The sequence below is a fragment of the Scyliorhinus canicula genome, chromosome 8, assembly GCF_902713615.1.
Source record: "Scyliorhinus canicula chromosome 8, sScyCan1.1, whole genome shotgun sequence".
Classification (NCBI taxonomy): domain Eukaryota; kingdom Metazoa; phylum Chordata; class Chondrichthyes; order Carcharhiniformes; family Scyliorhinidae; genus Scyliorhinus; species Scyliorhinus canicula.
The window spans coordinates 186,352,851-186,374,168 of NC_052153.1; the positions used below are offsets into that span (position 1 = coordinate 186,352,851).

Consider the following 21,318-nt stretch of genomic DNA (forward strand, 5'->3'; position numbering starts at 1 on the left):
ACACACAGCAAGCATTTTTATCAATTGCAAACAGAAAGACACCCCACAGCTACAGTAATCTATGTATAACACTTAATGGATTCCCCCTTAACTGTTCCAATTCAAAAACAAAATTCCATAAACTATAAACCGCTTTCCAAGGGCGCGGCCCAGCACTCTGCATTCTCACTTGTATAAGACTGGCTTTTCCTGAGATTCTGACCCTGTCTCAGCAGCAGGAATAAACCCCTCTGGAAAGCAAACTATATCTTAAAAGCCACCACCAAGGTGATTTTTACTGGAACAGATATTTAAAATGAAAGTTGAGAAAGACAGGCCAAAACACTCCTGTTCTCTGTCTGGGTCCACAGCAGCCAAATATGAATGTGAAAGTAAAAACAGCTCACAGAGCCGCAACCCATACAATTACATCACTGAAGCCATGTGATAAAACAAAAACCTTTCTTAAAGGGACACTCATATCACATAAAGGATTTATGGATTAGAAACTGGATTGACATAAATTCACCTAAACTACTCAGAATATGTTCAAGATGTTCCTGGCATTTCTTTAGTTTGAGTTATGGGTAGGTAGAGGTTTTTAACACCATTCTCACTGATGATGTCATGTGATATCATCAGTGCAGGACGGTAGCATTGTGGTCAGCACAATTGCTTCACAGCTCCAGGGTCCCAGGTTCGATTCCTGGCTTGGGTCACTGTCTGTGCGGAGTCTGCACGTTCTCCCCGTGACTGCGTGGGTTTCCTCCGGGTGCTCCTGTTTCCTCCCACAGACCAAAGATGTGTAGGTTAGGTGGATTGGCCATGCTAAATTGCCCTTAGTGTCCAAAATTGTCCTTCGTGTTGGGTGGGGTTACTGGGTTGTGGGGATAGGGTGCAGGTGTGGGGTGTGGGCTTGAGTAAGGATGCTCTTTCCAAGAGCAGGTGAAATGAAAAATGAAAATCGCTTATTGTCACAAGTAGGCTTCAAATGAAGTTACTGTGAGAAGCCCCTAGTCGCCACATTCCAGCGCCTGTTCGAGGAGTGGGAATTTAACCGTGCTGCTGGTCTGCTTTAAAAACCAGCTATTTAGCCCTGTGCTGAACAAGCCCTGCTGTATGCAGACTCGATGGGCCGAATGGGCTCCTTCTGCATTGTAAATTCTATGATTCTATATCGAGGGATGTCAGCCCATGACCTGCACTTACATCAGTTTTGTGCTTAATCGTTTCAACAGCTTCAAAGGTGTTTTCAGAAGAAGTGATGGAGAAATTGGTTCTCATTCTGGCAAACCTTTTTGGAAGGAGCTACCTCCCACCATGCCTGAACGAAGAGCAGATCACATTTGAACAGTCCAAGGTGAGTGACGGAAGAGATAATGTGGCCACAAGTCCATGCACCTGTCATTCCCGCAAGCTAATCCCTCCAGAGATGGGCCAGAAATTAAGCCAAGGCCTGGTTGTGCGCGCCAAAGGTCACTGTATCAGGGAGCCCTGGAATCTTCAAACCAGAGGGTTCCTGGCAACTTGCTGATGACCCAGAGTCACGTGGGATGAGGGGGAACATAGGAACAGTAGGAGATCATTCACACTCTCCAATCTGTTCCACCATTCGGTAATGATATGGAGATGCCATGTCCACTCACCTGAGGAAGGAGCTGCACTCCAAAAGCTAGTGACTCCAAACAAATCTGTTGGACTTTAACCTGGTGTAAGACTTCTTACTGTGACCATTCAGTAAGCTTATGGCTCATCTGCCCCTGAACTCCACTCACCCATCTTGGCTCAAGAGGTTACAAAGAGACATGGGCAGGTGAAGGGAATGGGCAACGAGACGGCAGACGGAGTAAAATGGGGGATTGGGTGGCACAGTGGTTAACACTGCTGCCTACGGCGCTGAGGACCCGGGTGTTCGATCCTGGCCCTGGGTCACTGTCTGTGTGGAGTTTGAACATTCTCCCCGTGTCTGCGGGGGTTTCACCCCATAACCCAAAGGTGTGCAGGTTAAATGTATTGGCTATGCTAAATTGCCCTTTAATTGAAAAAATATATAATTGGGGACTCTAAATTTTAAAAAAAGAAAAAAATACATGTTAAAATGGGGTGCAGTGTGAAAATATTCATTTCAGTAGTAATGACAGAAGAGCAGAATGTTTTTTTAGAAGGCGTGGGACCTGTAGATGCCGGGGTCCAGAGAGACTTGAGGTGTTCAGAGAAGAACACGGAAAGTTTGCATATCGACACGGCAGCAGTTAGGAAGGAAATGGCATGCTGGTATTTACTGCAAGAGAATTGGAATACAAGAATAAAGAAGTCTTGCTACAATTGTATGGGACTTTGGTAAGACCACATCTAGAATGCAGTGTGCAGTTTTGGTCTCTGCATTGCATTTTCACTGGACAAAATTCACTAGACTCTGGGGTAGTCCCGGCAGATTGGAAATTAGCCAACGTGACACCACTGTTTACAAAAGGGGGTAGGCAGAGAGTGGCTAATTATAGGCTAGTGAGCTTAATTTTGTTAGTTGGGAAGATGCTGGGATCTATCATCAAGGAAGAAATAGCGAGGCATCTGGATGGAAATTGTCCCATTGGGCTGATGCAGCATGGGTTTATAAGGGGCAGGTCGTGCCGAACTCATTTAGTGGAATTTTTTGAGGACATTACCAGTGCGGAAGACAATGTGGAGCCAATGTATGCGGTATATGTGGATTTCCGGCAAGCTTTTGACAAGGTTGCTGCATAAGATAAAGATGCATGGCATTAAGGGTAAAGTAGTAGCATGGATAGAGGATTGGTTAATTAATAGAAAGCAAAGAGTGGGGATTAATGGGTGTTTCTCTGGTTGGCAATCAGTAGCTAATGGTGTCCCTCAGGGATCAGTGTTGGGCCCACAATTGTTCACAATTTGCATAGATGATTTGGAGTTGGGGACCAAGTGCAATGTGTCCAAGTTTGCAGACAACACTAAGATGAGTGGTAAAGCAAAAAGTGCAGAGGATACTGGAAGTCTGCAGAGGGATTTGGATAGGTTAAGTAAATGGGCTAGGGTCTGGCAGATGGAATACAATTTTGATAAATGTGAGACTGTACATTTTGTAGGAATAATAGCATAAGGGAATACTATTTAAACGATAAAATATTAAAACATGCTGATGTGCAGAGGGACCAGGGGGTCCTAGTGAATGAGTCGCAAAAAGTTGGTTTACAGGTGCAACAGGTGATTAAGAAGGCAAATGGAATTGTGTCCTTCATTGCTAGAGGGGTGGAGTTTAAGACTAGGGAGGTTATGCTGCAATTGTATAAGGTGTTAGTGCAGCCACACCTGGAGTATTGTGTTCAATTTTGGTCTCCTTACTTGAGAAAGGACATACTGGCACTGGAGGGCGTGCAGAGGAGATTCACTAGGTTAATCCCAGAGTTTAGGGGGTTGGATTATGAGGTGAGGTTGAGTAGACTGGGACTGTATTCGTTGGAATTCAGAAGGATGCGGGGGGGAGGGGGGTGTGGGTGGAATCTTATAGAAATATATAAAATTATGAAGAGAATAGATAAGATAGTTGCAGGCAGGTTGTTTCCACTGGCAGGTGAAAGCAGAACTAGGGGGCATAGCCTCAAAATGAAACGAAAATCGCTTATTGTCACGAGTAGGCTTCGAATGAAGTTACTGTTAAAAGCCCCTAGTCGCCACATTCCGGCGCCTGTTCGGGGAGGCTGTTACGGGAATTGAACCGTGCTGCTGGCTTGCCTTGGTCTGCTTTCAAAGCCAGCGATTTAGCCCAGTGAGCTAAACAGAAGTAGATTTAGGGCTGAGTTTAGGAGTAACTTCTTCACCCAAAGGGTTGTGAATCTATGGAATTCCTTGCCCAGTGAAGCAGTTGAGGCTCCTTTATTAAATGTTTTCAAGATAAAGATAGATCGTTTTTTGAAGAATAAAGGAATAAAGAGTTATGGTGTTCGGGTGGGAAAGTGGAGCTGAGTCCACAAAAGATCAGCCATGAGATCATTAAATGGCGGAACAGGCTCGAAGAGCCACTTGGCCTACTCCTGCTCCTAGTTCTTATGTTCTTATGTTCATTTCATTGGAGTGGGATGGTGAAGGTTCAGCATATTGCCCTATAATATACTTATTAAATTGGGTCTATTTTCTCCGGAGTTTGGAAGAATCATAGAATCCATTTGGCCCATCCAGTCTGCACGCACCCTCCGAAAGAGAACTCGACAGAGGTCCACTCCATCACCCACCCTGCACTCTTCCCATAACTCAGTAACCTACCCTGCCCATTGCTGGGCACTTAAGGGGCAATTCAGTGTGGCAAATCCACCTAACCCGCGCATCTTTGGACTGTGGGAAGAAACCGGAGCGCCCGGAGGAAACCCATGCAGACACGGGGAGAACGTGCAAACTCCACACGGACAGTCACCCGAGGCCGGAACCGAACCTGGGTCTCTGGCACTGCGAGGCAGCAGTGCTAACCACCGTGCCACCGTGTCAAATGAATGGTGGTTTCATTGAAACATTCAAGATGATCAAGAGGCTTGACAGGGTAGATGCTGAGAGATTGTCTGCCCTGGGCTGGGGAATCTTGAACACAATGGTAAGGTCTCAGGATAGGGGTCAATTATTTCAACAGCAGAAGCTAAAACATATTGATGGCACTGGACAGACAACAGCCTTTACATAGAACAGTACAGCACAGAACAGGCCCTTCGGCCCTCAATGTTGTGCCGAGCCATGATCACCCTACTCAAACCCACGTATCCACCCTATACCCATAACCCAACAACCCCCCCCTTAACCTTACTTTTATTAGGACACTACGGGCAATTTAGCATGGCCAATCCACCTAACCCGTACATCTTTGGACTGTGGGAGGAAACCGGAGCACCCGGAGGAAACCCACGCACACAGGGGGAGGACGTGCAGACTCCACACAGACAGTGACCCAGCCGGGAATCGAACCTGGGACCCTGGAGCTGTGAAGCATTTATGCTAACCACCATGCTACCCTGCTGCCCCAGCCTTTGGGACTCATGCTCTCAGCTGCAGAGAATCGTATCTGTTCTCCCGACCCTACGTTATGACTGAGTCTGGATGGCTGAGTAAATTCCTCTCTTTTCCCCTCCTGAGGTTGGTTATGGAAAATAGGCTCAGGAGGAGGCCATTCAGCCCTTCGCCGCTGCTCCACCATTCAATACCCACACTCCAGCACTCTTCCCATACCCTTGACATCTTTAGACTCCCGATACCTATCTATTTCCTTCTTAAACATATTCAGTGACTTGGCCTCCACAGCTTTCTGTGGTGGAGAATTCCCCAGGTTCACCAACCCTCTGAGTGAAGGGGTTTCTCCTCATCTCAGTCCTAAATGACCTATCCTGAGACTGTGACCCCTTTCTGCTAGACACCCCCCCAGCCCAGAGAAAGGATTCTCCGTTCCGCTGGCAGCGCATGCCTGCCCGTGGGTTTCTTGGCGGTGGCCACAATGGGAGATCCCATTGGCCGGCTGCAGGAAGGGAGAATCCCACTGTCCGCTGCCAAGGAACATGCACCCGGGGAGGCGGAGAACTTGCCCCAACATCCCGGCATTTCACAGTTCAGTATGTTCTTGACCATATGTAAAGCTATTTGAACAGTGAAGCCAGTCAGAACTCTTCTCTTAACCAGTGAGGTGGTTGTCATTGTTAACAGCTCATCGAGACCCCTCTGTACCTCAGAATTCCGTTGTCATTCTCCATTTAAGTATCAAATGTTGCCCTTTCCAGTGATATCCACACCTGCAGAATGAATAAGAATAAAAGCTGTTTTTTTTATTGGAGACAATCTCTTTGAACCTGTAATTGAGGGCAGCACAGTGGCGCAGTGGTTAGCACTGCTGCCTCACGGCGCCGAGGTCCCAGGTTCGAATCCCGGCCCTGGGTCACTGTCCGTGTGGAGTTTGCACATTCTCCCAATGTTTAGGTGGGTTTCGCCCCCACAACACAAAGATGTGCCGGCTAAGCGGATTGGCCATGCTAAATTGCCCCTTAATTGGAAAAAATTAATTGGGTACTCTAAATTTATTTAAAAAAAGAAACTGTAATCGGTGTTTTTCCAACGTGGATGCGATGACAATTGAAGCTCCTTTTGATTAAATTCCTCTATCAAGGTGTCATTAAAACAGACGGGGGTCCTTAACATTCATAGATACATAGAAGATAGGAGCAGGAAGAGGCCGTTTGGCCCTTCGAGCCTGCTCCGCCATTCATCACGATCATGGCTGATCATCCAACTCAATAGCCTCATCCTTTGATCCCATTCTCCCCAAGTGCTATACCTAGACGCCCCTTGAATAAAGTCAATGATTTAGCATCAACTACTTCCTGTGGTAATGAATTCCACAGGCTCACCACTCTTTGTGTGAAGAAATGTCTCCTTATCTCTGTCCGAAATGGTTTACCCTGATTCCTCAGACTGTGACCCCTGGTTCTGGACACACCCATCATTGGTAACATCTTCCCTGCATCTACCCTGTCGAGTCCTGTTAGAATTTTATACGTCTCTATGAGATCCCCCCTCACTCTTCTGAATTCCAGTGAGAATAATCCTAACCTAGTCAATCTGTCCTCATATGACAGTCCCACCATCCCTGGAATCAGTCTGGTAAACCTTCGCTGCACTCCCTTGAGAGCAAGAACATCCTTCCTCAGAGAAGGAGACCAAAATTGCACACAATACTCCAAGTGTGGCCTCACCAAGGCCCTGTACAACTGCAGCAACACATCCCTGCTTCTATACTCGAAACCTCTCGCAATGAAGGCCAACATACCATTAGCCTTCTTTACCGCCTGCTGCACCTGCATGCTTACCATCAGCGAATGGTGCACAAGGACACCCAGGTCCTGCTGCACACTCCCCTCTCCCAATTTACAACCATTCAGGTAGTAATCTGCCTTCCTCTTTTTGCTTCCAAATCCCCCTTGCACAGTGAGTTTTTTAGACTTTCTTTGTTGCTGGCAGTTTCTGGAGTGTGCAGATCTTGGTTTAGCTCACTGACCCACCTTAAACCCCATTGTTTCGACAGGGGATAAATGGACGACTTTCTTAGATTCTACTCACACTCGGCATCTGACCATTGGATTTTTTTTTTAGGTATTTCTCGATGATCTCCCCGATGAGTTTGCAGCTTCCGTTCAGGAATACAACAGGACCACGCTCCAGGTCTTTGGGAACTTCCTTCTCTCCATCTCCAGTCAGGTCAATCTTGAAGAAGAATATGAGCTTCCTCTCTCGGGCACATGTAAGAGCCTCTGTGAATTGACAAACCAGCTTGATATTCATCCCCACTCTGTCGAGTTCAGGGCCAGAAGCAGGTCAAACTGATCTTTTAAGCTGGGGCCGTGAATATTGAGTTTGATGCAGCGGCAGTTTGCCAGTGACCCTCGGTATGACACTTTGGTAGTGAGCAATCAAACCATTTGCTTGAGCAATGGTGAGTGCAGAAATGGGCAGGAAATGAGAGCCGTGTTTGATTCATTCACTAGTTAGCCAGCTGACTTCACTGATATCTCATAACTATTTCTGTGCTACGTTTCAAGAGTGTTGAGCACCAGATCAGTTGTTAGAAGCAGTCCATGTCCAAATGCAGCAAGACCTGGACAATATTCTGGTTTGGGCTGACAAGTGGCAAGTTACATTCGTGCCACACAAGTGCCAGGCAATGACCATCTCCAATAGGGGAGAATCTAACCCATTGAGCCTTGACAGTCAATGGCATTATCATCACCGAATCCCCCACCATCAGCATCCTGGAGGGGGGTACCATTGACTAGAAACTGAACTGGACTAGCCAAATGTGGCTACAAGAAATGCTTCACAGCTCCAGGGTCCCAGGTTCGATTCCCGGCTGGGTCACTGTCTGTGCGGAGGCTGCACGTCCTCCCCGTGTGTGCGTGGGTTTCCTCCGGGTGCTCCGGTTTCCTCCCACAGTCCAAAGATGTGCGGGTTAGGTGGATTGGCTATGCTAAATTGCCCTTCGTGTCCTAAAAAATAAGGTTAATGGGGGGGGGGGGGGGGGGGGTTGTTGGGTTACTGGTATAGTGTGGATACGTTGACTTGAGTAGGGTGATCATTGCTCGGCACAACATCGAGCGCCGAAGGGCCTGTTCTGTGCTGTACTGTTCTAAATTCTAAAGAGCAGGTCAGAGGTACTTCTGTGGAGAGTAACTCACCTCCTGACTCCCCAAAGCCTGTCCACCACCAACAAGGCACAAACTCCATATATTTCCCGTCACGCCACATATTGAAAACTATTTGAGTTCAGCCAAGGCTGAGGTAGATAGATCTTTGGAAATTAAGGGAATCAAGGGATATGGGGAGGGAGCAGGAAGTGGAGTTTGGGTAAAAGGTCAACCATAATCGTATCAAATCCTTTGGCTACAAGAGCTGGTGAGTGGCTGGTAATATCGCCGATCCTTCACTCTTGCTGGGCCCGAATCCTGGAATTCCCTTCCTAACACCACAGTGATGTACTCAGGGACTGCCATTATTGGAGAAAGCAGCTCATTATTTACAATGACAATTAGGAATGAGAAATGTTTGCTGGCCTAGCCAGTGACACCCCCTTCCCTTGTATGAATAAATAGAAATGGCTGAACAAGGAAGCAGGAGTTGACACCATGAAGCCATCTTAACATCTGATGTAGGAGCAAAGGTAGGCCACTCAGCCCATTGAATCTGCTCCACCGTTCAATGAGAACATGACTGATCTGATATCATCCTCAATTCCACTTTCCCACCCAATCCCCTTGATTCCCTTACTGATTAAAAATGTGTCCATCTCAGTGAAAAAGAATCATTGCTTTAACACTCACCTGGGCAATACACCTCCTGACTCAGGCAGCGGGATTACAACCTGTCAATCCCTGGAAAGACAAAACCTGTCAGCTGTGTCCCATCCCCTAGTCGCCACTCTCCGGCGCCTGTTTGGGAGAATTCAGAATGTCCAATTCACCCAACAAGCACGTCTTTCAGGACCTGTGGGAGGAAACCGGAGTGCCCGGAGGAAATCCACGCAGACACAGGGAGAAAGTGCAGACTCCTCACAGGCAGTGACCCAGCCGGGAATCGAACCCAGGTCCCTGGCGCTGCGAAGCAACAGTGCTGCCCACTGTGCTACCGTGACGGCCATCGAAGCAGGAGTAGGCCACCTGGCCCCTTGGGCCTGCTCCACCATTCGATAAGATCATGGCTGATCTTTTTGTGGACTCAGCTCCACTTACCCGCCCGCTCGCCATTACCCTTAATTCCTTTACTGTTCAAAAATCTGTCTGCGTTTGCCTTAGAAACATTCAACGAGTTCGCCTCAACTGCTTCACTGGGCGAGGAATTCCACAGATTCACAATCCTTTGGCTGAACAAGTTCCTCCTCAACTCAGTCCGAAATCTGCTCCCCCTTATTCTGAAGCTATGCCCCCTCGTTCTAGTTTCACCCGCCAGTGGAAACACCCTCCCTGCTTCTACTTTATAGATTCCGTTCATAACTTTATGTGTTTCTATACGATCCCCCCTCATTTTTCTAAATTCCAATGAGTATAGCCCCAGTCTACTCAGTCTCTCCCCATAAGCCAAACCTCTCAACTGCGGAATCATCCCAGTGAGTCTCCTGTGCACCCCCTCTAGTGCCAGTACGTCCTTTCTCCAGTAAGGAGACCAAAACTGTGACAATGCGAGGTTTATACCAGGTTGGGACAGGTGTGAGGCTGTGAAGGGGATCCTTCCAGGGGCCCAGAGGTCAATATGGCCCTTGAGGGGGAGGGAGGTCGAGGGGCATAGGTACTGGCACAGGTTGGCACTTCCAGACTGGCGCTGTCAACCTGTGACAAGAGGCAGTGTCGGGGCGGATCCTGGTGGGAGCTGCATGGGGGAAGGGCGGAGGGGAGTGGTCACACAGGGGGATGGTGCCGGCGATGAATGTGGGGAGGGAGAGCCCCCGAGACTTCCGTTATGTGGGCTGGTGTGCCCTTTAAAGGTGGCGTCCTAATCTGTTTGGAGCCGGTCCCCAGCTCAGAGTGCCGGCCGAAACCAACCGCGCCCACTGATTTTACCTTTGGCAAAGATGCACAAGATACTGTGAGAAAACTGGTCAGTTCCACTGGAGGGTTCGACGCCAGCTGTCTGTGTGAGCCGGGCACTTTGCCAAATTCTGGCGAGGTTCCGCCCAGGGCGTTGTTGTGATGTATGATGCGACCATCAATTCACTCGGAGACTCGAGTCGAAGTAAACAGTGGTTTTAATCAGCTTACAACTGTGCCTGCCTGCGACTGGTACATTACTGAAGGCGGTCCCGCAGGTCAGCTGCTCTTATACTTCCTATAAGGGGCGGAGCCATGGGCGGAGCCCGTACATGCTCCACATCTCCCCCAGTGGGTGAAGCCACACAATGGCCCATAGATGGAGCCCACAGGTTTAATGACACGGTATAATGTAACACAGTATACTGGTGAATTAACAGTATTTATACATTCACCACAATGTGAAATCCTGAAAGAGTGGAGGATGGAGTTTCAATTGTAACATTCAAAAGAGAAATGAATAAACACTTGAAGGCGTGAAATTACAGGCTTATTGGAGAGAACGGGAGGAACGGGGAGTAATTGGAGATATCTTTCAAAGAACCAGCACAGAGATGATGGGCTGAATGGAATGAATGAAAATGAAAATCGCTTATTGTCACGAGTAGGCTTCAGTGAAGTTACTGTGAAAAGCCCCGAGTCGCCACATTCCGGCGCCTGTCCGGGGAGGCTGGTACGGGAATGGTGTCCTTCTGAGCTCTACACGCAGGGAATAGAAGGAATGTCTGTGTTGATCCTGGCTGGTTGATTAATCTGCTTGTGCATTTGATTACAATTGATGGCGAATATCTGACCATGGTATCCATGTCTTTTTGTCCAGCGTTTAAGGGTCTCCAGTTACCCGAAGCCATTGACTTCACCGCGGAGCTGGCCAAGTCCTTGAAGAGTCCGACAACAGCGGTATCACCATTCGCCTGCTTATCTGGACACACTGATTTGGACCTATTTAAAATGGGCGTTGTGGACCCGGTGAGTTCCTTTCCTCACCTAATACTAACGTCACCAGGGGGCAATGAAAGACACCAGAGATTAGATTGGCCAACGCTTCCAATGAGCTGGTACAGCCCACACCCCCAACCCCTTCTGCATAGTGAGATTCTGTGAGGTGGCGTGTCGCCAATGGAAAGTCTCGGCCAATAGCTTGGACAAGAGCAATAAATGCCAAAGGTGAATCTATGATATCCAAAAGCTTAATCAGATGTCATCTTATTTTAGTATTCAGCAGCTTGACGGAGTGTGAAAGTTGTGGCTTCAAGGCTGGTTCCAGGATCAAGGCAAACATTGGACACTTCAGGGGAGTGAGCGAGTGCTGCCTCATTGAGGAGTCTGTGAGATATTGATTGGAGGACACTCTACCTGCTCACTACCGCCAGCAAAGCAGCTCATTCGGTCCTTATGGGATCCTGCTGTGTGCGGATTGGCTGCCATGTTTCCCACATTGTCGCAGTGACTACACTTCGAAAGGCGCTTCATTGAAAATTAGCAGAACATTAGAGTGAATTGATATTTCACCCCCTCCACCCCTTTCCTCCTCCCCCTCTCCTTCCATCCTCACCTCACCTCTCCCCCTCTCCTTCTTCCCTCACCTCACCCCTCCCCGTCTCCTTCCTCCCTCACCCCAACCCCCTTCTTCCCTCACCTCCCCCTCCCCCTCTCCTTCCATCCTCACCTCACCTCTCCCCCTCTCCTTCTTCCCTCACCTCACCCCTCCCCGTCTCCTTCCTCCCCCACCCCAACCCCCCTTCTTCCCACACCTCTCCCCTCCCCTCTCCTTCTTTCCTCATCTCTCAGCTCCCCCTCTCCTTCTTCCCTCTTCTCTCCCCTCCCCGTCTCCTTCCTCCCTCACCCCTCCCCCGTTCTTCCCTCACCTCTCCCCCCCTCCTTCCTCCCTCGCCCTAACCCCCTCCTTCGCACACCTCTCTCCTCCCCCTCTCCTTCCATCCTCACCTCACCCCTCCCCCGCTCCTTCCTCCCATACCCCTCCCCTTCCTTCTTCCCTCACCCCTCTCCTCCCCCTCTCCTTCCTCCCTCACCCCTCCCCCTCTCCTTCCTCCCTCACCCCTCCCCCTCCTCTTCTTCCCTCACCCCTCCCCCTCTCCTTCCTCCCTCTCCCCTCCCCCTCTCCTTCTTCCCTCACCTTTCCCCTCCTCCTCTCCTTCCATCCTCACCTCTCCCCTCCCCCTCTCCTTCCATCCTCACCTCACCCCTTCCCCTCTCCTTCCTCCCTCACCCCTCCTCTCCCCCTCTCCTTCCTCCCTCTCCCCTCCCCCTCTCCTTCCATCCTCACCTCACCCCTCCCCCTCTCCTTCTTCCCTCACCTCTCCCCTCCCCCTCTCCTTCTTCCCTCACCTCTCCCGTCCCCCTCTCCTTCCATCCTCACCTCTCCCCTCCCCCTCTCCTCCTTCCCACACCTCTCCCCTCCCCTCTCCTTCCTCCCTCACCCCTCCCCTCCCCCTCCTTCCTCCCTCACCCCTCCCCTCCCCCTCCTTCCTCCCTCACCCCTCCTCTCCCTTCTCCTTCCTCCCTCACCCCTCCTCTCCCCTCTCCTTCCCTCACCTGTCCCCTCCCCCTCCTTCCTCCCTCACCCCTCCCCCTCTCCTTCTTCCCTCACCCCTCCTCTCCCCGCTCCTTCCTCCCTCACCCCTCCCCTCCCCCTTCCTTCCTCCGTCACCCCTCCTCTCCCCCTCTCCTTCCTCCCTCACCTCTCCCCCTCTCCTTTTTCCCTCACCCCTCCCCTCCTCGCTCCTTCCTCCCTCACCCCAACCCCCCTTCTTCCCTCACCCCTCCCCTCCCTGCTCATTCCTCCCTCACCCCTCCCCACCCCTTCCTTCCTCCCTCACCCCTCCTCTCCCCCTCTCCTTCCATCCTCACCTCTCCCCTCCCCCTCTTCCTCACCTCACCCCTCCCCCTCTCCTTCTTCCCTCAACTCTCCCCTCCCCCTCTCCTTCCTCCCTCACCCCTATCCTCCATTCTCCTTCCTCCTTCGCCCCTCCCCTCCCCTCCCCTCCTTCTTCCCTCATCTCTCCCCTCCCCCTCTCCTTCCATCCTCACCTCTCCCCTCCCCCTCTCCTTCCTCCCTCACCTCTCCCCTCCCCCTCTCCATCCTCCCTCACCTCTCCCCTCCCCCTCTCCTTCCATTCTCGCCTCTTTCCTGTCGACCCTCTCTAAGCCACAGATAATTTTGTACATCTCAATTTTGTCACCCTTAGCTTTCCCTGTTCTGAGGAAAGCAACCTGAGCCTATCCAATCTCTCCTCTTAGCTGCAATTTTCCCAGCCCTGGTGACATTCTTGTAAATCTCCTAACCCCCAGACTCATCCTGTCCTCGCCCCTTCCAATCCCTTCACTCTCTTTGGTTCCACTCCCCTCATCTGTCATGGGGGGGAGTGTTATGTTCTGTGTTATGGCCGTAGTACAGATGCACACAGAACATCTAGTTCTTTGACTAGTAAGATGATTTATTAACAAGATGAACACGTGGAAAGATAACTAACGAATTGCGAAACAAACAGTAACGAATAAATGAATTCGCTACTTCTAGTGCGACTATGCTCCTGTACGACTTACTGCCAACTGCCGGATATCTGGTGGATCTCTATCGCCACCAGCTGGTTGGAGGTTGCATTGGCAACCTTATACATTGATAGACAACTATATACAAACTGCACAGGACTATCACCACACTCCTCCTCTTCAATTCCCTCTGATCCACTCTAAATTCCATTCCCCTCCCCTCTCGTCGCTTTCCCTCTCTGGACGTCAGCAGTGGTAAATGGGTATCCCGGGAGAAAGAACCCACAGCGACTGCCTGTACACTCCAGGCCTTCCAGTATGGTGGTTACCACAGGAACTGCACTTGTACAATAACAATGTGGATGTGCTTTTTTCCCCTTTCAGATTGTTTTCCGCTCACTTGGAATTCATACGAACAACATCCCTGTTCTGCACTTGAAGTATTATGACAAACAAGGCAGGCAGATGCCTCTTAATGCCTATGCTCTTGACTTCTACAAGCATGGCAGTTTAAGTGCTATACACACGGATAACGGGTGAGGAATGATTGCCTAATCGTGTATTTATTAATAGCTTCATTGCTGCAGACTGCTCATTTCTCTCTCCATCCAGGTCTCAGTTTACGTCCTTATCAAATCCGTAATCCATGCTTCTCTTAACTCCAGACTCAATTTTGCCGTCGGACTCTGGAGCATCCCGCGTTCCATGAAGCTGAGCCCCCCCCAGAGCTTTGCACCCCACTCACACCATGTCCCCGTCCTCGGGCACCACCTTCACCCACCCCTGGCTCCCAATCTGGCAATGCCACGAATGTGAAATTCTCTGCCGGAATTCTCCATTTTGGAGACTGAGGGTGGGGGTTCTCCGTTGCCAGCCGCTACAATCGTATCGGGCGGAGAATCCTCGTTGGCGACCGAATCGGGGCCGGCGCTGTTTTTCAGATGCCCCGCCCCCCCCTCCAAATCGGCGTCATCGAGGCGAGCACCGCACGCTCTTGCGACGGCGTCAGCGCGTCGCTTGGGCCCCCCCTCCGATGCTCCGACCCCGATGGGCCGAGTCCCCGACCCCGCGGGCCGCGTGTGGTCTGAGCTTTCGTAAACCCGGCGTGATAGCTGCGGACTGTGTCCAGCGTCGCAACAGTCGGGCAGGAGCCGTGCTGCTGGCAGCGGGCTGCTTCGGCGAGGGCTGGGGGGGGGGGCACTGGTGGGGGGGCGTCTACGGCATGAGCGGCCACGGATCTGGCAATTCTCCGGCCGTATATGTCAGGAACGCCGGGAGTTTTACCCGGCCCAGCTGCGAGCCCCCCCCCCACCGGGCAGGGCATCGGTGCGTGGGCGCCGCCGACATTTTCATTGTAAAACTTCCTCAACTTCGGAGAATCAAGCCACAGTCTCCCAGGTGGACAAACCATCCCCAAGTGTTTCCGCTGGGATTGAAAAGCGTGCCATTCACTTTAACATTGAGGGTTCTGCTCAGTCAGCGGGTCAGGGCATGAAAATGGGCCAGCATCCTGCCGGCAGGAATTCAGAGAATCCCCGGCCCAGCGGGTGTTCTAACCACCGGGGCTGGAGCTAGCACCAAAGAGCCTGGCAGCTGGAGTTGTTTCAAGCGCTCCACTTACCACACACTCACTGCAGCCACCACAATGGCTCACCGGAAGACCAGCCCCCCCTGCCCCCCCCCCCTCCTGGGTTCGGGAGTCCAAGCTGGACCCACAGCTCCAGGCCAACGAGGAGCAGAGGGACACTCTCTTCCCCAGGGTGGGCCACAGCCTCTAGTCTGCCCTCCTGAATATCGCCTGCAATGTGGTGGCACGGGCAGTCAGCGCTGCCATCCTCGCCAGGAGGAGACAGCTCGTGATCCGGAGGGGTGGGGGTCAGTGGCGAGGCCTGGCAGTGGTGAGAGGGGCAGAGAATCGGGGGGCGGGGGGGGGGGGGGGGCTCCAAACGCCACGGTGCAGATGTCCTCTGGTTGAGGGAAGCTCGGCTGATCCCCCGCTTCCTCACCAGTGGGGCCGCGCTTCTGAGGCGTGCCAACACCTGGGGGGCCCCTGATTGGGCTTGGCCGCGCACATCCCCTTGATGAAACAGCTGGGGTATGAGGGTGTCCACAGGAGCGGCTGGCTGGGCTCTCAACTGACCAGAGCTCTCTGAGCATCCGAAGGCCACAGGCAGCACGGCAGAGCAAACAGCCAGGGGCTTCTGAGCAGCACCAAAGGGGTGTATTTAAAACACATACTGCAGCAATGGCGGTGTGAGCCAGGGTATCCCGATCCTGAGGGGGTCACCCAGAGTCCACGGACTTGGCACCATGTCGCTCCCACTATTGCCCCCGGCCTGGGCAGCAATCCCCCAGCAAGCCCGGCAATTTGAGGGATTTTCAGTGTTTGTTTAGCCTCCCGCTGCCCCTCCACAGGCACGACACCCAACCCCTGCTTGTCAATACTTGCACTAATTCGTGCCGTGAGACTCCCTAAGAGTGTGGAGCATTCCGGAAGGGTGAAGCATGAAGTGTAACCCCTTTGGTGCTGCTCAGAAGCCCCTGGCTGTTTGCTCTGCCGTGCTGCCTGTGGCCTTCGGATGCTCAGAGAGCTCTGGTCAGTTGAGAGCCCACCCAGCCGCTCCTGTGGACACCCTCATACCCCAGCTGTTTCATCAAGGGGATGAGCGAGGCCAAGCTCAATCAAGCCGTGAATGATATTAAAATCCACATGAATAATGGTTCTGCATGGATCCGCTGGCGTGGGGCGCAAACATCGATCTTGTCACCTACAAGGGACATGAGCGTGGTGTTGGAATTGACGCTGGTCGCAAACCTCGCATATTCACTTGCGCCCGCTTCCCGACCAAATCACAATTCGTGCTTCTGGCGTCTCGAAGCGGAGAATTCAACCCCTCACCTTTATCATAAAATCCTTCTATGTTGCCTACCCCCTCTCTCTCTCTCCAATCGTCATCAACCCCAGAACCCTGTGAAACATCTACACTCAGCTAATTTATACACCTTGCACACCCACGACCTTGGTCGCTCCACAATCGGTAGCCCGGCCTTCGGTTGCCTGGGCCCCAAGCTGTGGAGTTCCCTCCTAACACATCCCCAGCTCGCTCTCTCACTCTCCTTCTCTAAGACACTCCTTAAAACCTCCTTCTTTCTCCAAACCTTTGGCCATGGAACCTAACATCACCGCCTGCAGCTTGGTTTAATAGTTTGTTTGATCGTCACTCCGATGACCTCACAGGCGCTATACAAATATAAGTTGCATCATTCTTTTTTTCATGAGCGCTGAATTTGATTCTCCCCTTTCATTTATTAGGTTACACAGAGGAGATGCCTTCTACATGCTCAAAGATTTCATGTTAGCAATTTCTGCAATCAGGTAAAACTGCTTTTGTCCTTCAATCAAGTTCAATATTATTTTCTTTCAATATATGTTATTTTATTTTAATTAATTTTATTCACTGGATGATCTACCAAATCTTACATTGTAACTTGGGTAGCTGCAAGACTGTAAAACATAGAAACATAGAAGAGGAGGAGGCCATTCAGCCCCTTCAAGCCTTTCCTGCCATTCAACTATATGATGGTTGAATTGTAGCTAAACTCCATTTACTGCCCTTGGTTCTATTTATTGAATACTCTTTGAGTTTAGTCAAGGCTGAGGTTGATAGATTTTAGGAAATGAAGGGAATCAAGGAATATTGGGAGGGAGCATTAAAGTGTTCAGGTTGCAAATCAGCCATAATTGTATCAAACCTTCTGGCTACAAGAGCTAGTCAGTGGCTAGTATTCTGCGGAAAGTACCTCAGCACCTCACTCCCTGGAAGCCTGTCCACCACCAACAAGGCACAAGCCAAGAGTGTAATGGAATACTCCCCTCTTGCCTGGATGAGTGCAGCTCCAACAACGCTCGACATCATCCAGGGCAAAGCAGCCCTCTTGATTGGCGCTCCACCCGTCATCTTAAACATTAATTCCCTCCACCACTGACATACATCTAGAAGGACAAGGGTGGTATATACATGGGAGAGCCGCCACCAATAGGTTCCCCTCGTACCCGCACACAGTCCTGACTTGGAAATGTATCGCCGTTCCTTCACTGCCGTGTCAAAATCTTGGAACTCCTCCCGAGCTGCTGTGGACTGCAGCAGTTCATAAAGGTGCCATCACCCTCTCGAGGGCAATTAGGGATAGACAGCAAAATTGCTGGCCTAGCTGGCGATGCCCACATGCCATTAAAGAAAAGGTAGCCTCCAGTGGCCCCGTGGCCTACTCAATAATAATCTTTATTGTCACAAGTAGGCTCACATTAACACTGCAGTGAAGTTACTGTGAAAATCCCCTAGTCGCCACAATCCGGTGCCTGTTCGGGTACACGGAGGGAGAATTCAGAATGTCCAATTCACCTTACAGCACGTCTTTTGGGACTTGTGGGAGGAAACCGGAGCACCTGGAGGAAACCCACGCAGACACGGGGAGAGTGTGCAGACAGCACCCCCCCCCCCCCCCCCCGCAGACAGTTACCCAAGCCAGGAATTGAACATAGGACCCTGGAGCTGTGAAGCAACAGTGCTACCCACTGTGCTACTGTGCCGCCCACATTCCTGTTCGAATTGATGATGTTCATAAAACCCTCCACTGGACCCCTAGGTCTAGAGGTCAGCTGACTTGGAGATCACTGTGTAATACTCACTGTTCTGTTCTGTTTTGGCAGCACCTCTCTCACGCTCCTCTGCGATATTGAAGATGACCCCGTTGTGTTAGCATTTCAGCAACTGAAAGAAAGCTACGAGAAGAGGTTCCAGGGGGTTTGGAGCTAAGGTCACTGATATAAGAAGTTAGGGGACAGCATTTTCCTGCATAACGCCACCACTGCGCTGAAGGATAATACATTCAAAGCTCTTTGTGATGTTTTGATGAGAGGCGATAAGACGCTGTGAATTTCTTTCATTCATACATTTACGATGAATAAAAATTGAACATTGGTCCTCTCAGGAATATTTCTAATGTGTGCTTGACGTGTTACTGAGACCAGTACTTTAATTCCAGGTTTACGTAATTTAAGTTAGTTGATGTGGTAGGATTTGAACTCAAGTCTCCAGACCATTAATCTTTGGATTGCTACTCCAGTAATGTAGCGACTATTAAACCCCTTCCCCTTTCGCTCTGTTTGTATACTTTACCAATTAACCTGTTAGCGCTGGGGTATAAATCAAAGGAGAGAACTCCTGGGAAGATTGTACCATCATTCTGGGAAGGATCCGCATGAAAAAACCTGCATTCAGATATAGTGTACAGCTTTCAGATCAATAAATCTTGTGGAAATATTGAAGAATGGAAACCGTCCATTTGATACTTTTTTTCAGCAGCTCTGCTTCTCAGCCAGAGAGGTTCTGGGTTCAAGTTGCGATCGAGGACACGTTGGCCACGGCTGGAGTGTCCATTATCCGGCTCAACAAATTGATAACAGGCCTGCTAGTCCTCTCTATCTTTACCCTATGTTCCCCCAGAATATTGGTCTCTAGATTATTAAGGCAGTGACATAACAACTGAAGATTCTCCAGTATGTTGAACAAACATGTACAGTAGACCTAGGTCAAGTATTGGTGCCTATGAGGGGCAAAATTCCTTTTTCTGTTTTCCAGGGAATCCACCTATCGTATAACAGCACTATTGCTACCTCTATGACAGAAGGTGCTGATGTCAAATCCCAGGCCCAGGTAGTCCTGACAAGTAAAACAGGAACACCCGCATTTAGTTTGCGGCTGACAGCCAGCATAACGTTGTCTCTGGTTTGTAATCTCTTCCCCGCAATGCGTCAATTTCAGCTCACGCTAAAATGCTCCCAAAATATCGGAGTAAACACAATAGTGACCGATTGTTACAGATAGGGAGGAAGTGTTCCTGTCAAGGTCTGTCGGACAGTTAAATAGCCCCTGTAAATCTTTTCACTATTTCACTTCATTGCCTGCTGGACTCTGGGAACACCGAGAGCTTCATCCACCCGGATACAGTAAGGCGCTGCTCCCTCGCGGTACACCCTGCGAATCAAAGAATCTCCCTGGCCTCCGGATCTCATTCCGTGGCGATCCGGGGGTACTGTACGGTCACACTCATGGTCCAGGGAGTAGAATTCAGCGGCTTCCGCCTCTATGTCCTCCCCAAGCGCTGCCCTACTACTCGGCCTGGGCTTCCAGTGCAACCTCCAGAGCCTAACCCTGAAATTCGGCGGGCCCCTACCACCCCTCACCGTGTGCCGCCTCGCAACCCTAAAGGTCGATCTGCCTTCCCTCTTTGCAAACCTAACCCCGGATTGCAAATCTGTCGCCATCAGGAGCAGATGGTACAGCACCCAGGACAGGACCTTAAACATGTCCGAGGTCCAGCGGCTGCTTTGGAAAGGCATCATCGAAGCCAGCAACAGCCCCTGCAGAGCCCAAGTGGTAGTCATTAAAACTGGGGAGAAACACAGAATCGTCGTGGACTACAGCCAGACCATCAATCGGTACACACAGCTCGATGTGTACCCCCTCCCAAGCATATCTGATATGGTCAATCAGATTGCACAGTACCGGGTCTTCTCAACGGTAGACCTCAAATCCGCCTACCACCAGCTCCCCATTCGTAAATCGGACCGTCCATACACTGCCTTCGAGGCGGACGGTCATCTCTATCACTTCCTCAGGGTTCCCTTAGGCGTCACTAACGGGGTCTCGGTCTTCCAAAGGAAGTTGGACCGGATGGTCGACCGGTACTGTTTGCGGGCCACCTTTCCGTACCTAGACAACGTCCCCATCTGCGGCCATGATCAGCAGGACCACGATGCCAACCTTGCCAAATTCCTCCACACCGCCACTCTCCTCAACCTCACCTACAGTAAGGAGAAGTGTGTGTTTAGCACGACCCGCTTAGCTATCCTCAGCTATGTGGTCCAGAACGGAGTTCTGGGGCCCGATCCCGACCGCATGCGCCCCCTCATGGAGCTTTCCCTCCCCCACTGCCCCAAGGCCCTCAAACACTGCCTGGGTTTCTTTTATTACTACTGAAGTTGAAAACTCACCACTATTCTTAGAATTCCCCCTATACCAAAAAGGGTCGACATTCTAAATGGAGAACAGGGGTTCTCACTCCCTGACTCCGATGCAGGCTTCGGTGGGTGCTATTTAGGTCAAACTATATTTTCAAGTTATCCCCGGTATAACCCATACCTTCACCGAAGATTTCATCTACTTACCACTTAGTAGCATCGATCCTGGGTCCCGCATTGCTAAGTAAGTAAAGTAGACTTTAGGAATAAACCACTGTTTCAGGTTCAATTAAGTTATTTTATTATTATATTTTTTCTTTTAAAAGCTGCAAACACTTCCTTTACAGAAAGGTAAAAAGATCTTGCTTCTGGATCCTGCTGGTTGGTTAAAGGGACCTTCAGGCCCATCTTGACAATAAAAAGTATCTTTGATCTAAACATTCTAATACAACTAAGTATTCATTTTGGGCATTGCCTCACCTCTCAGGTCTCTGATTACATTGTTTCCTTTGTGATGTTCAAAGTTCCTTTGTGATATTCAAAAGTTCTTTAAAGTCTGGTCTTCTTTAGATGTATTCACTGGTTAGCTCGGTTGCTGTGTCTTGTCGATCCCATGTACTGAGCTATGAGAGCTGGCTCTGCTGGCTATCACTGAGCTGACTCTGACTCCTCTTTAAATTCTAGTCTTCC

At 50.4% G+C, this 21,318-nt stretch overlaps 1 protein-coding gene across 1 annotated transcript in view; it reads left to right on the forward strand.

The window, feature by feature from the left end:
- LOC119970734 (probable ATP-dependent RNA helicase DDX60) overlaps nucleotides 1-18,599 on the forward strand; it is a 174,252-nt gene extending 155,653 nt beyond the window's left edge. Inside the window, 6 exon segments of the mRNA XM_038805842.1 lie at nucleotides 1,218-1,339; nucleotides 7,111-7,258; nucleotides 10,912-11,060; nucleotides 13,989-14,140; nucleotides 16,918-16,980; nucleotides 18,316-18,599. Of these exon segments, the coding sequence (XP_038661770.1) occupies nucleotides 1,218-1,339; nucleotides 7,111-7,258; nucleotides 10,912-11,060; nucleotides 13,989-14,140; nucleotides 16,918-16,980; nucleotides 18,316-18,421 (740 nt within the window). The 3' untranslated portion in view covers nucleotides 18,422-18,599.
- Nucleotides 18,600-21,318: the final 2,719 nt, after the last annotated feature.